The sequence below is a fragment of the Myotis daubentonii genome, chromosome 7, assembly GCF_963259705.1.
Source record: "Myotis daubentonii chromosome 7, mMyoDau2.1, whole genome shotgun sequence".
Taxonomy (NCBI): domain Eukaryota; kingdom Metazoa; phylum Chordata; class Mammalia; order Chiroptera; family Vespertilionidae; genus Myotis; species Myotis daubentonii.
The window spans coordinates 52,115,127-52,129,596 of NC_081846.1; the positions used below are offsets into that span (position 1 = coordinate 52,115,127).

At 36.7% G+C, this 14,470-nt stretch overlaps 1 protein-coding gene and 1 non-coding gene across 11 annotated transcripts in view; one reads left to right on the forward strand and one right to left on the reverse strand.

Moving 5' to 3' along the window:
• The window catches only part of COBLL1 (cordon-bleu WH2 repeat protein like 1), a 159,957-nt gene that overhangs the window by 96,744 nt on the left and 48,743 nt on the right, over positions 1 to 14,470 (forward strand). For 9 of the 10 annotated variants that reach the window (XM_059704245.1, XM_059704242.1, XM_059704244.1 and 6 more), the window contains 2 exons: positions 302 to 490; positions 13,516 to 13,717. In XM_059704245.1, the coding sequence (XP_059560228.1) occupies positions 302 to 490; positions 13,516 to 13,717 (391 nt within the window). Of the gene's footprint in view, positions 1 to 301; positions 491 to 12,550; positions 12,584 to 13,515; positions 13,718 to 14,470 lie in introns of those variants that run through there. The other variant, XM_059704251.1, reaches the window with a different exon arrangement.
• Positions 3,777 to 3,880, reverse strand: LOC132238935 (U6 spliceosomal RNA). The gene has a single exon (XR_009453905.1). It is a non-coding gene; the product is annotated as a U6 spliceosomal RNA (small nuclear RNA).

The following is a 14,470-nucleotide window of genomic DNA, read 5'->3' on the forward strand; positions in this document are numbered from 1 at the left end:
ATTGAGTTAATGGAGGCAAATATCAATCTCCTCATTATTATTTTGTTTCTTTTTATTACCAAGTAATATAGGCAGAGTGTTGAGAACAACAACAAAAAAAGTGCTGGCAAAAAAGGCCAAAAAAAAAAATCCTTATTTTCATTATTCTTATTAAACTAAGTTAACATTTTGGTGCATTTTTTTTTCTAGATGTGGAAAACATATATGCACACACATTTTGTGTTTTTATTAAATTAGACCACATTAGAAATTTACTTTGAAAATACATATATTTCATTTTCTGCCATTGTTTTTATTTTAGGAGAAAACCAAAAGCCAAGGCACCCCTTCCTCCAGCTGAGACCAAAAACCTTGATGCCTCTCCAGTTGATGATGCCGTAGAATCCTTTGCTTTCGTCATGGAACAGAAAGAAACTATGATAGATAAAGACATTGAACTCACAGTGGTTCTACCTGGGGACATTATCAAATCTACAACTGTTCATGGCAGGTATGCTGGAGCTAGCGAAATGCCAGGACTTCCTTTCTGCTGTCATTCAAACCCTCTGCTGTATATTTCTTGATTGTTTTTCTTTGACAAAATACTTCATCACTCAGTTTGGTTATTTAAAAAATGCTAAAAGTATTATCTTTTTTCTAACAATGTTTTGATATCAGTACTATGAATTACACCATCCCAGTCAACTGACTCTTAAAATTTTGAACTATTTTATAGTAGTTAGTCATTTAGTATGTTTTTTTTTAAAAATAGCCTTTCCCAGAGGAACAGTTCTCAGTTGTATTGATTTTCTAAGTCAGACTTAGAAAAGCAAGCCAGTGACCCATAAAAAAACCCTTTCTCTTCCTCTCCAAATTATGCTTTTTCTTTTAAGCTATTTCCCTGAATTTGATTTTGCAGAAGTTACTAACTACTCTTAAAATGTAATGATCTCCTATTTATCAAAACAGATAAATCTATCTGTGAAACAAACAGTATTTTTTTATACCCCTGAATGGCTAATTAATTCCTAAAACTGTGGATAAATTTGCTAGCCATATAAAACTAAACTGTAACCCAGCAAGAAGTGAAGATGTGATTTAGGAAACTGACATTTTTAATACCTATATAATAGTTGGAAAAATGGAATAAAACCAACTGTAATTTTCCATTTTGTTTTCAAGAGGAAAGTTACATGAGTTGTATGCTTGGTCTTGTTCCACCTTTCACCTTTAACCACCGTTTGTTATCAGGAACCCTGTTTTAGAATTTAAGCAGTTTTGATCTTAGTAGTGTGTGTGTGTGTGTGTGTGTGTGTGTGTGTGTGTGTGTGTGTCTGTGGACCAAAAGAATAAGTAAGCAACATATTGGGCATTGCATTCTTACAATGTGGTTTTATCTAGACGAAACTCATTCAGTAGAACCTTAATCTTAAAATTTATCATCAAGGCTATGCATAACTTTACAAATGATTGAAAGTACATGAAAATAGAAAAGTTCAGCATTGGCAAACAATACTCTGTTGAGTATTAAATTCTCATTAAATGTAAGTAAGTTGCATTTTGCCAATTATTTTGTATTAAAAACAGTTTGGGAGATCACACATTGAACCATATTTAGGAGGTTGAAAAACCTGTAGTCTTCTACCTCAGATGCAGGTGATCACCCGCAGGTTGAGCCTCTTCTGGGTGGGAAGGTGTCCTGCAAGTTAGAGACAATGGCCATCATCTTCAGTCCTTGAAACAATACCGTTACCCTGGTTTTAAAATAATGACAGTGGATGTGGCTGGGGATAATAAAGGCAATTCCTCTTTTTTTTCTTCTTCTGAATTTAAAGTAAGTTTTAAAAAGTCAGCATTTTTCTTGGTTCTTCACTGATGCTGACAGGTAACGATAGTTTCATCATCAGCACTCCAGAATTTCTTCCCGGATGCACCTCTCGGGTGTTTATTTTGTCATCCTCTCTGCTATCAGTCTTCTGCATTCTTTAGATTTTTTTTTAAAGTTCAGTGACTTTAGTATTAGAATTATGGTTTTCCTCTCTCTCCTGTATACCATTATAATTACTGTAGCCTTTTCCACATGCTACCCTAAGCCAACTTTTCTTCTGTTTCCTTAACTCTGGGTATCTACACCCATAGTCCACCACCCCTCCCCCAGGATGGTGGTATTTCAACATGGAAAGCTGTCCCATTACTGAGATCTTAGGGTCCCTCTTTGAACACAACCTTTTTGACATCTAGCTTATCCACTTCTCTTTCTTAGTTATTTGTTCTTCATCCTCCTTATTTAGTCTAATATATGACTGCTTTTCAGGTTGCTGCATTTTCTTCATATTTAACTTGGATTCTGCAATAGTCATTTCCATTACCTTTGTGTTTACAGGGGCTGTAGATTTCCTCTCTTTTCTCATCTTCCAGCAGGTTTGCCTTCCCGGTCCCTAAATCTGAGTACTTTCCATCAATCAGCTTTTTATTTCTGGGCTGCCAACTCTTGTTGAATTGCCTCAGTTTTCTTATCTATAAAAATGTTTTATAACTGAGTCATTAGGATTAAATGAAATACTATCAATGCCTGGCACATTCTGGCTTCTTTTATTTTCTATTGAGAACTTCTTTCCTTAACCCCGAGCTCTCTCTGTTTACCCTCCACCCTCAGATATTCTAACCACCCCTCTGTTTGTGGCACTATCCTTCGTTGCTGTTAATCCTTACCTGAGGATATTTTCCATGGATTTTTTAGAGAGAGCGAAAGGGAGAGGGAGTGACACAGAGAGAGAAACATCAATGTGAGAGAGACACATCGATTGGTGATTGGTTGCCTCCTGCATGCACCCCAACCTGTGCCAGGGATCTAACCTGCAACTGACCAGAACTGAACCTGAGACCCTTCAGTCCTCGGGCCAATGCTCTATCCACTGAGCCAAACCAGTTAGGGCTGTGGCACTATCTTTGATATTAAACACACACACACACACACACACACACACACACACACACACACACAGTGTGCAGGGATAGCAATTCAGTACCAAATTAAAGAAGTGTAAACCTCATTGTCTCTTCCAAAATTAAATAGGCTTTTCCTTCACTACTCCCCTTTAAATATCTTTAACTTCAGCCTCATGACTCTTGTTTTACAGATACTCTATGTTTTCCACCTGCACACCTTTTTGAAAGTTTTTTTCATGTAGAGTACTGTACCACCCACATTTTTATTCCAGTTAATTTATATAACTTTTATATCAAGGCTCTCTGATCTCCCCAGATTGAACTGTTACCTATGACTTTTAAATTATTTTGACACTTTATATACTATTGATGGTGATCATATATTGTTCTGTACTGTAATTACTATATGTGTCATATCTTCTTGAATAAACCATAAGATACATGTGGACAACATTACTTTTCTTCATAGTGCTTAGCACATATTTATGCAATGTAATTGCCATTTAATAAATTCATTAAAATGATTATTGTTTCCCTAATCCTTTATATGGAGACAGAGGTAGCAACTTAAACGGTATGCCTTGAAGAGATAGTTAGATGGGCCCTGGTTGCTTTCCCAGGTTCTTCTCACAAAGACATTTTCTCCATGTAGAGAGCAAGGCAAGAATACCCCAAATGAAAATGCCCCAAATGCTGATTGCTTTTTAAATTTTGCTGAAGGTTGCAAATGTTTTCTGAGAGTAGAATTTGTTTCATATCAGTGTTTTCTTTTGAATATTTTTTAAATTTCAGTTGATATACATTGTTATATTAGTTTCAGGTGTAAAACCCTGTGATTAGCCATTTGTATAAAAGTGTGGAACACAACGAATTTGCGTGTCATCCTTGTGCAGCAGACATGTTAATCTTTGCATTATTCAAATTTTAGAGTGTGTTCTGCCAAAGTGAGCACCATATCGGTGTTCTTAAGAGGGGGTTTGATTTAGAGACTTTGTTCCTAATCTATAATAATAAAAGCATAATAGGCTAATTAGACCGGACAGCCGAACGACCTTCCAGAGGTCATTCTGGACGTCCTTCCAGATGAAGCCGCAGTGGTGGGGACCAAGGCAGAGTGGTTAGGGGTGATCAGACAGGCAGGCAAACAATTAGGGGCGATAAGGCAGGCAAGCAGGTGAGCGGTTAGGAGCCAGTGGTCCCAGATTGCAAGAGGGATGTCGGACTGAGGGACTCCCCCCACCACTGTGCATGAATTTTGTGCACCAGGCCTCTAGTAGTTTCTTAATTCAGGAATGACAACTTGTAGATGCTATGACTAATTTTTTAATATTGTTAATAAGTGGTTGTGTGAGTTAGAATATTTTAGGAGTTTGATTCTGGATTTATTGGGGGTATTCTAGATACTTTAGAGTGTGATTTGGGATGTTTTAAGACTTTGATTTGGGGTATCTTGAATATTGCAGCTACTGCTGGCCCATTGTTTGGGGGGAAAAAACCCTCAATATTGAGTGATGACAACAACAAAAATGCTCAAATAGATAAATATAGTCTATTCCTGAAAAAAATGTTAGCTATCTAATATGAAGCCCCATGACATAGATTATAATTTAAATTTCTTCCTGGCTTTGTTACTATAAATGGAAAAGGAAACATTTCAACAGTATGATGCAGGAATTGGTTGGCAGGGACTAGGGAAGAGGAATTTTAAATAAGTTTAAACGCATAAGGTTTTCTTTGATAAGCGTTTCTCCCGTCACTGTAAAGGATCTTTGATATAAACTTTTGAGAACGTCTTTTCTGAATTTGTTTAAATATTCCTTGCATATTATATTTATTTTGATGGTATACCTATGAATTTCATTTGAAGAATAGTATCAACATTACACTAAAATAAATATTTAGAAAACATACATGCTTCATTTAACGTTTTAGAATTTTTTTTCCAAAATATATTTTTGGGGAAAATTTTTAGAAAGTCCCTGTGTCATCTTATGTAAACCACACAGAGTTGTGCTCAGAATGTTCCATCTGTGAGAATGTGAATGCCCAGCATTAGCTTTGGGAGAATCCACTTATTTGTACATTGAGTTTTTTTGTGTGTGTTTTGTTTTTTTTTACCAAAGAGCTTATTCAGATTAGGGAACACAATAAGGTTAGAGGTGATAATAAACTTTATGCTTAGGAGAAAATTAAAAACTTGTTATCTTGAATTAGGTTGTCAGTCTTCTGCTGGCTTACCAATCTTTTGGTACGAGAGCTTAGTGATACTGCTGCTTTAATGACCAAGAGTCACCCTGTGTCTGCCGTCTTGCCTTTGCAATCCTTTGCTTACACTGAGGGTGGCTACCGTTCCAGCCTAAAAACTCTTGGGCATTTCTATGTATCTTGACAGCAAGGGTGATTAGGTTGAAGGATCTCAGGAACTAAACTGTTTTAGACACTAGAGAGAATAAGGAACTGTGTGGGTACATGTTTATATCACTCTAGGTCCTACCTTATAGTCAGGTGTCTGCCCAGTATGTGATCATTCCTTACTGAATAACTATTCATTCCTTTTTCCTCTTTTCTCTTTTTCTGGGACAACTTTAAATAAATTTCAATTTTGGAAACTTGATAAAAGGTTGACATTAATCTCTGTTAGCCTACAGGAGCGCATTCTATGGCCACACTGGCACACTCTCTCCTACAAGAGGGAGTAGAAGTAACACAGTGCAAAACAGGAGGAGGTTTCTCTCTTTTTTGCTCCTACCATGAAGAGGGATTTGCTTCACTTTGAGCAAATCTGAGAATGCCACGAATGAAGCACAAATAAAGAAAGCATAGAACTTGAAGTTAGAAATCACAGGTATGGTTGATTCCATATCTTGTTCTGTGACTTCAAGCAAGTCACCTTAACTCTCTGGCCTTTGCCTATAAAATGACCTGGAGACATGTTGCACATGACTTGTGACCTGATTAGCTTGTTCAGTAGCACTGTTTGGTAGTAAATTGAGACTAATACTTACAAGGTCTTGACCAGCACCTGTAAGTCAAATGAACTGAAGAGCATTTTACATGGAGTAGAGTGCCACCTATTGGGAAAAAGCAGACTTTGAAAAATTACATGATGATACTAAAACAGTGTGGGTCATTTTTTGTTTAACACATCCTTGAACTCATTACTAATTAGGTGGGTTAGCATAAGATGGATAAACATCAGTAACAATAGGGAATGTTCTAAAAATCTCCATACTATCATTTTTAACTATAATTGGGTTGTCAGTATGCATTTATATGGGACAGATTAAACCAATTCAACTCAATTGTTTTGAGGATTTATTGAAAGTGTGTAAAATATTTTATTAGATATTGGGGCAGATTTAAAGAATCATAATAAGGAATACTTTTATTCATAGAGTTCACCCTGTTATCAGATGCTTGAAATTCATCTATTCATGATAAGTACTTATCACCATGCATCCTCATTTTCCTATGGCAGTCCCTATTTGTACGTATTATCCCAGAGTAATTACTAATAGTGCCCCTTTCACTCTCAGGTGTCCCAGACTGAATGATAAATTACATAGCCACCTTATTGGTAAGTGACTTTGCTTAAACACCTCCAGGGTTTGGAAATTCACCAAGGCAGGTGTTTGTACATCTTGCTAATCTGAAAGCTCTTTGGTGAACCATCACCTGAATTTTTGATACCCAATGAATGGGATCTTTATAACACAAAAGTGGAAGTCTTATGTAGCAGGTACCAAAACTAGGACAAGAATACCCTCAATGTGTGTCACAAATGCAGAAAGCATCACCAGCAGATTTAGGGGGTGATTTAGTGATGTCATCAATCTATGAAGTAAAATTGTGGCAGATAGCCTATAGCTTGTTGAAACCATCTGCCCCATCCTGCATCCTGACTAGTGGTACCATGTGGCTGAAGGAGTACAGTTTTAGGAGACAGAACAGTCTAATCTTGACTGCTTCTTAATTCTATATATGCTCTTAATCATCTGGTCATGTGACTTCTAAAAGGAAGTGGGAGCTCTCATAGGGATTTCTCCATTTCAAAGAAGAATTTTTAAAGAGTCTTTAAAAAATCTGCCTTTCAAGAAAACATTATTTTACAAGTGAAAAAAATATATAGCCCACCAGGTGTAGTTAGTGGTTGAGCATTGACCTATGAACCAGGAGGTCACGGTTTGATTCCTGGTCAGGGCACATGCCCAGGTTGCAGGTTCAATCCCCATTAGGAGGCATGAAGGAGGCAGTTGATCAATGATTCTCTCATCATTGATATTTCTATCTCTCTTTCCCTCTCCATTCTTCTCTGAAATCAATAAAAAATATTATTAAAAAATTAGAAAAAATCTGAAAATAATATAATGCAAAGAAGACCCTGTTAAGTAAGCTAGTAAACCAAAATTCAAAATGATGTGGTAGTATAGAGAAGGAAGACTGTTTCTTAGCTCAGTGAGGAAGTGATGATCTAGTTTAGCCAATCCTTTTCAACTGTAAATATTTTGGCTCGTGTTTCAGGTGGATTGCAGGCTTGTGCTCCTGCCTTAGCAAACAGGAAGACGAGCGTCCTTCCTGTGGTGATCCCGTGGTCAAAACTGCTGGCCAACTTCTGTTAGGCGCATCAGCTCCTAATAATTATCCACAAACCAAAATTGTTGTTTTGGGTAGAAGTAATCTGGTATCTGGGTGGATAGTTCTAAATAACTATCCTCAAGAGATGAGTTCATTTTCTGTGGGTGCACTTTGTGACTAGTTGAATGCAGGGTCAGTTTAAATATTAATGTCCTACTTTGATAGAGTTATGGCTCCGTTATGGCAGAGGTAGGTAGTCAGTAATTCCAACCCTCAAAATCATCAAGGTCAGGGTCATCTGTGCTTTTTGTGCCAAATGCTGAGCTTTCAATTAAATACTTCAAGCATTTGAACTGATCCGAGGCTGTTTTGGAAAAGTTCTTAGTCCGACTTAATGCTTATGTCCCGCCTCTGTAAAGATGTCATGGCTTCAGACACAACAAGGCTACTAGTCAAGTTTGTAAGTAAGTAAGTAAGTAAGTAAGTAAGTAAGTAAGTAAGTAAGTAAATAAATAAATACATACATACATACATACATACATACATACATACATACCAAAATACAAAATAAAACACAGCTTTCACAACTATATGTTTTTTAAAGCATATGAACCTCTTTTAAAAAACTTTGCCTTTTTTTATGTCAGATGCTGTACAAAGATCTCAGTTATACATTGTCTGCTGTGTATTTCAACTCATGGATGCTTAAGCAGAATTACCTAGAGATAAATAATCACTGGTTCCTATAAATTCCTCCTTCAATGACATTGACCTCACTCTGTATTAGGCCCTGGGAATAAGCATTGCTAAAAGGTGGTCCTTCCAAAGAGAAATTCAGATCTAGGTATAAATGGAACCCTGAGAACATCTTGAAGTCACTCTGCTCCTTAAGGACTTGATATAATTGGCCTGAACCCCTATTCTACTTTTTGTGGAATGTTCAATCCCCTGTATAATATTATTGTAAATTCCCAAGGATTTATGTTGTCAGAGTCACCTCTGGCCCCAACCTTACATATATATTATTTTGGGATTCTTATTTTTTAGTCTTTAACTTTTTAAATCTTCTTTTTTTTCTTGATTTAACTCCTCCCAAATCTACCAGGATTTTGGTGATGGTTTGTGGGCCACCAAGGAGAAGTTATTAAGTATATCACATAGCCAATAACTTAACATTTCAGGCCTCCTGTTGCCCTTTTAGCAACCCTGCCACTTTGATATTAATAAAAAAAAAATTATATATTTTGCATTGATTTCAGAGAGGAAGGGAGAGGGAGAGAGAGATAGAAACATTAATGATGAGAGAGAATCATTGATCAGCTGCATCCTGCACACCCACACTGGGGATTGAGCCCACAAGCTGGGCATGTGCCCTGACAGGGAATTGAACCGTGACCTCCTGGTTCATAGGTCGATCCTCAACCACTGAGCAACACTGGCCGGCAACCCTGTCACTTTGTGGTGTCCCCGCAGTCCTGGTCTTTTACCACTGGCTAGTTCCTCCTTCTGTCTCTTGCATTTTCTTACCCTTTTCTTCCTGCATTGGCTTTAATCAGCTCCTTACAAAATATACATGGAATCTGACTAGTCTTAAGTCATCACCATCTCCCACCTACATTTTTGCAATAGCTTTGTAACTGTTCCCTTAGGCTATTCTGAATACATCAATCACAATATATTCCTCTTAAAACGTAAAGTAGATCACCCCTCAGAACTCTTCAGTGGTTTTCTAACTCAGTAAAATTCTAAGTCTTCACCAGGCTCTTAGGTCTTCACTGTAGCTGACTGGTTTCTGTTTTTCCTTAAGCATGTAGAGCACAATTCTGCTTCAGGGCCTTTGCATTTGTTAGCTCTGCCTTGAATACTTTCCACAGATATCTCATTCCATTCAGGTCTTTGTTCTAATGGTATCTTTCTATTTAGAACATTTCCTAGCCTCCTTCCTTATTTTATTTTTTCATCATACTATTTATCATTATCTGATATTCTGTATATTTGACTTGTTCCTTTATCCTTTTCTCTCTAGATCACTGTTTCAAAAACTGTAGTATGCATTAGAATTAGCAGGAGTGCTTGTCAAAGTACATATTCCTGTGCCTCACTCACAGCTTTTCTGATTCAGTGATCTGGGCTGGGATTGGGCAATTTGCATTTCTAGCAAGTTTCCCAGGATACTGATGCTATGGTCCATGAATCACACTTTGAGAATCAATGTACTTGTCCATCCAATACAGTGACCACTCACCACATGTGGCTATTTAAATTGAATTGAAATGAAATTAAATAAAATATTCAGCTTGTTAGTCCACTAGCTCAGTGTATTTCAACTGCTCAACATAAGAATGTCCAAACATACAACAAATTTTATGAGTTTATTTGAGCCAAACTGAGGACTTGCTTGGAAGCAAGATCTCCGAAATTCTCTGGAGAATGGCAATTTGGCAGTTCTCTTTATGCATTTGGGATCAAAATAGGGAAAGTAAGGAAGATTACATGAAATCCACTAGTGGTAGATTAAGGAGGGAGAGATCTGACTGGATAAAAAGTAAAATGGAGAGAACATTTACTGTAAATAGGGATGGTTTATGGGCAACAAGATCATGTGTGCCCTTGAGGATGGTTAGAGGGGTCTGGGAAAGGGGATTATTCTGGCATTTCAAATATTTGTTAATCTAGATGCACAAGATCAATGGACAGGACTTGCCTAGGTAAAGATAAACCTTTTATGAAAGAAGTTATAGGCCTGAGGAGTGACTACCCACCATGACCTGCCCAGTTAGTAATTTATGTTCAGGTCACCCTGTGAGGTTACCCTTGGTCACTGAGCTTGTCAGATTCACTTCATAGTTCCTTTCTCATTCACAATAGCCACATGCGGTGAGAGTCCTTTGTATTGCACAGCACAGATATAGAAAATTTCCATCCTCGCAGAAAGTTCTGTGGGCAGTGTTCTGGGGCACACGTTACATGAAGATGGACTTCTTCTCTGTCCCCTTCCCCCTGGGTTGTATCCGCATACTTGTATATCTGGTCCATGTGGAGTTTGCTATAGTGTAGGAATAAAGTAGATACATAACTTTTTTTTTTTTTTAGCATTTAAATGTATTTTAATGAGAATGCTTTTTTTATTGAGTGCAAAATCCTGGCCATGAGTGTGGTGACTCTTCTCTGTAGATGTTGCTGACAGGAAGCTGAGAAGAGGAAAGACCAATACATACCTTTTTTTTTTTTTCCAATCAGATGGCTAGTCAGTTTTCCCAATACCAGTTGTTCAAAATTTAATTATGCTCCCAGAAATTTGAAATACCATTATTAGATGTAGTAGTAAATTCCATCTGTATTTGTGTCTGTTGCAGAACTTTCTGGTCTACTGCATTTATCTTTCAGGGTGTGGGAATATTTTCAAGACAAAATTGACTTCTGAAATTACTGAAAAAAGATTTGACCCTAGAATTATAAAATGAGATAATAAAGTCAGAAAGAGTTCTGTGATTATTAGTTGCCTTTTGAAGAGGCATTTTTTATTAGAAAACATTTAGGTAGTGTTGAGTTCAAGGTCAGGATATAGCTCTGTGTTAGCATGAAAACTTTTTGCCGTGAAATCTGGTATAGTGTGCAATGACTTCTCAGTGTAAGAAATATCTAAACCTTTGGAGAATTTTTATAGAAATTTATTTAAGCTACAACTAGTGGTAATTACAGGGAAGCAAAATCTCAAATACTTTGGAGAATTGACGGTTTTTCAGTTTCTTTTATGCATGTAAAATTAAGGAGGGAACCGAAAGAGGATTACATGAAGGTGGGAGAAAGCAAGGCAGGGATTGAGTTACAGGATAATTAAGATTATGTGCTCTCCTGAAGGTAGTTATGCTTATTTCAAAGGTGTATTAACCTAGATGCATAAAAGCAATGGACAGGGCTTGCTTAAGACAAAGATATGCCCAGTTAAGAATGTATGATCTAATCACCCTGTGAGGTAACATTCCGTAGAACCCCTTTCACCCACAGATTATAGATGACCAAATTGATTGAGGCAGTAGGCCATTTTTTTTAAAAAATATATTTTATTGATTTTTTACAGAGAGGAAGGGAGAGAGATAGAGAGTTAGAAACATCGATGAGAGAGAAACATCGATCAGCTGCCTCCTGCACATCTCCCACTGGGGATATGCCCGCAACCAAGGTACATGCCCTTGACCGGAATTGAACCTGGGGCCTTTCAGTCCGCAGGCCGACGCTCTATCCACTGAGCCAAATCGGTTAGGGCCAGTAGGCCATTTTTATAATATTCTTGGCCCTATCTATTAAATTATAAAATTAATGTATCACAGATTAAAACAATAATTCATTAAGGCATATCAGAAGGGTTCAATAAGAAGTGTATATAAAGAGTGTTAAATTGTTCTTACCTTTTAAAAATGGAAAATGTTTTTCCTTAAATGTTTATATGTTTGTACATAAAAGGGTTTCAAATGATAAAAAAAAAAATAGGGATTAACCAAACAGAAACAAACAAACTTTACATCAGTAGCTACTTTTGTCTTATTAACTTGTACTGTGTATTTCTAAAATACTGAACATTTTGGTTTTTTAAATTCTAAAGAACTATACCTTTAAGAAATGATTTTCAAAATGTAAGTTTAGTATTCATATGTATTACTTGACATGTTTATATATAGAGAGAAAGAGAGCTATAATCTGAACATATCACCATTTACTCAGGCAATAGTGGACAGTGTTCCATTAGGTTGGCTGTAAAAGCTTTCTCTTCTTCCAGATCAACTGTATTTATAATTATACTAGCAGCCCGGTGCATGAAATTCATGACTGATAGGGTACCTTGTGGCTGCCTGCCGGGTACTCCTTCCCTTCCCCTGGCCACCTGCTGTGGGCCAGGGCCTCCCTCCCTTCCCCTGGCTGGCCCTGCCCCCCTGGCCAAACTCCCAAACTCCTGGTCAAGGGGACAATTTGCATACTATGCTTTTATTATATAGGATTGTATTTACCTAGACATTGCCTAATCCTTCTTCACCTTTTTTACTATCAGAAAAAGAAGGCACCATTTTCAAGTTTAGAATTGGTACGTAATATCAATTTGCTCACATAGAGTACTGTTACATAAACTTCAACAATACCATTATGCTAGTCTACCTCTAAGTGAAATTTAGTAAGTACTATCCAAAGCAAAAATTTGAGCTGTAAACAAATTTATGTATGAGCATGTTATGTCAAGAGAAGGACATAACATTTCTAAATATTATTGTGAAAGCATCTAATAAAGACATAGGGAACATATTTTGAGGACTGAAAACTTATTCCAGAGAACATTTTTTTTTTTACTGAGGGACTTCAAGTCTTTTATTCATTTTCCCTGATATATGTATAATAAGGTACCACTTGTATGTAGGGGCAGGGGAGAGAAGGGGGGTGAGGGTACTATTGTAAAGCATACCTCTTTATCCTATGGAGATTGGAATGGCCTGAGGTTGGACAGCAACCACAAAAAGCTGAGGTTGAGGTAGGGAGCTGAACATGGGGGACGGTTTGGGAATCTTTAAGTATTTTTGACCCCAACACTACACAATGTCAGACAACTACCCTTCCTTGGTGGGAGACTGCCTCTCTGGAAAAACTGAACCAGAGAAGCTAGAAACCTGGGTATTCCATTTAGGAGAATGGGGATTAGGTGCATATGAGGACAGATGTACTAAATTAAAATTATCATATAGGTAGGGAGATTGCTAGCCTCATTTTCCTGTCTGAAAGCCATAGCCAGAATCATATCTCTAGTTATGACATTGAAGAATAGTTTGTGTGTTTTTTTGTTTGTTTTTACTGACATTTAAATATCTTAGTGGAAACATTAGTGGCCACCTGCTTACCCTCAAGTAAAACTTACCAACCTGTACCTCAACCCATGGAAATAGGACCTTTACACAGTGTTTTAGTGCCTCAGTCAACTTTAACAGTTGCTGAAATTGTTTTATGATCTGCATTACTTTTGTTTTACAGTAAACCTATGATGGATTTGCTGATATTCCTCTGTGCCCAGTATCACTTGAATCCATCAAGTTACACAATCGATCTGCTGTCAGCTGAAAAGAACCCCATTAAATTTAAGCCAAACACACCAATAGGAATGTTGGAGGTGGAGAAAGTAATTTTAAGGCCGAAAGTTCTGGATAAGAAAAAACCTACACCTATAATACCAGAGGTAAGAATTTCACTGTATATTTTGATATCTTATGGCTAAAATACTAAGTTGCTTTTCCAGCCATTATCTTTAGTTCATTATAAATAAAATATAATCGCCTTTCCTGGTCAAATTTGATGTGAACATGACTGTCATATTTTCATAGACAACTTTTTTTAGGATTCAGTTGGTTATTGATCCTTGGGTTAAGTAGAATTTGGGAAATGCTTTAGATTTTAGATGCTCTAAAGTGATCTATATGTCAGTGTTAGAATCTGACAATTATGAATCATCTGTATTTCAGTCTACTCTTTTAAAACATATTTTATATGTACAGGAAGGTTTTAGAACTTTTTAATGAAAATTCATCTCTATTTCCATCTCTCTCTCTTTCCCCTTATTTTGACTCTGTAACTTGTTTCCTGGGCAGCATGGTCTCACTTCTTCCATGGCTCATTACTTCTATCTCTAAATAAACTTAAAAGAAAGGAAAGACATTTGTTTAAGAATTTATTCAAATATTTTTGGCTTCATTTACTTGAAAAGTGGTGGTTGTAACTTATTAACTTATACATTATTTTTCATTTGAGCTACACAATGGCTCAGTTTTCTGTAATGTATGGATTTTAAGCAAAAATTTTAACCAAAATACTCTAATATTATCAATTCTTTATATAATTGTTCTTTATAAGCAATAGAGGTAGAAGCTTATGGGTTTCAAGAAATATTCTTTCATTAGCAACAACACCAACCATTTTTAACTTCAGGAAATAT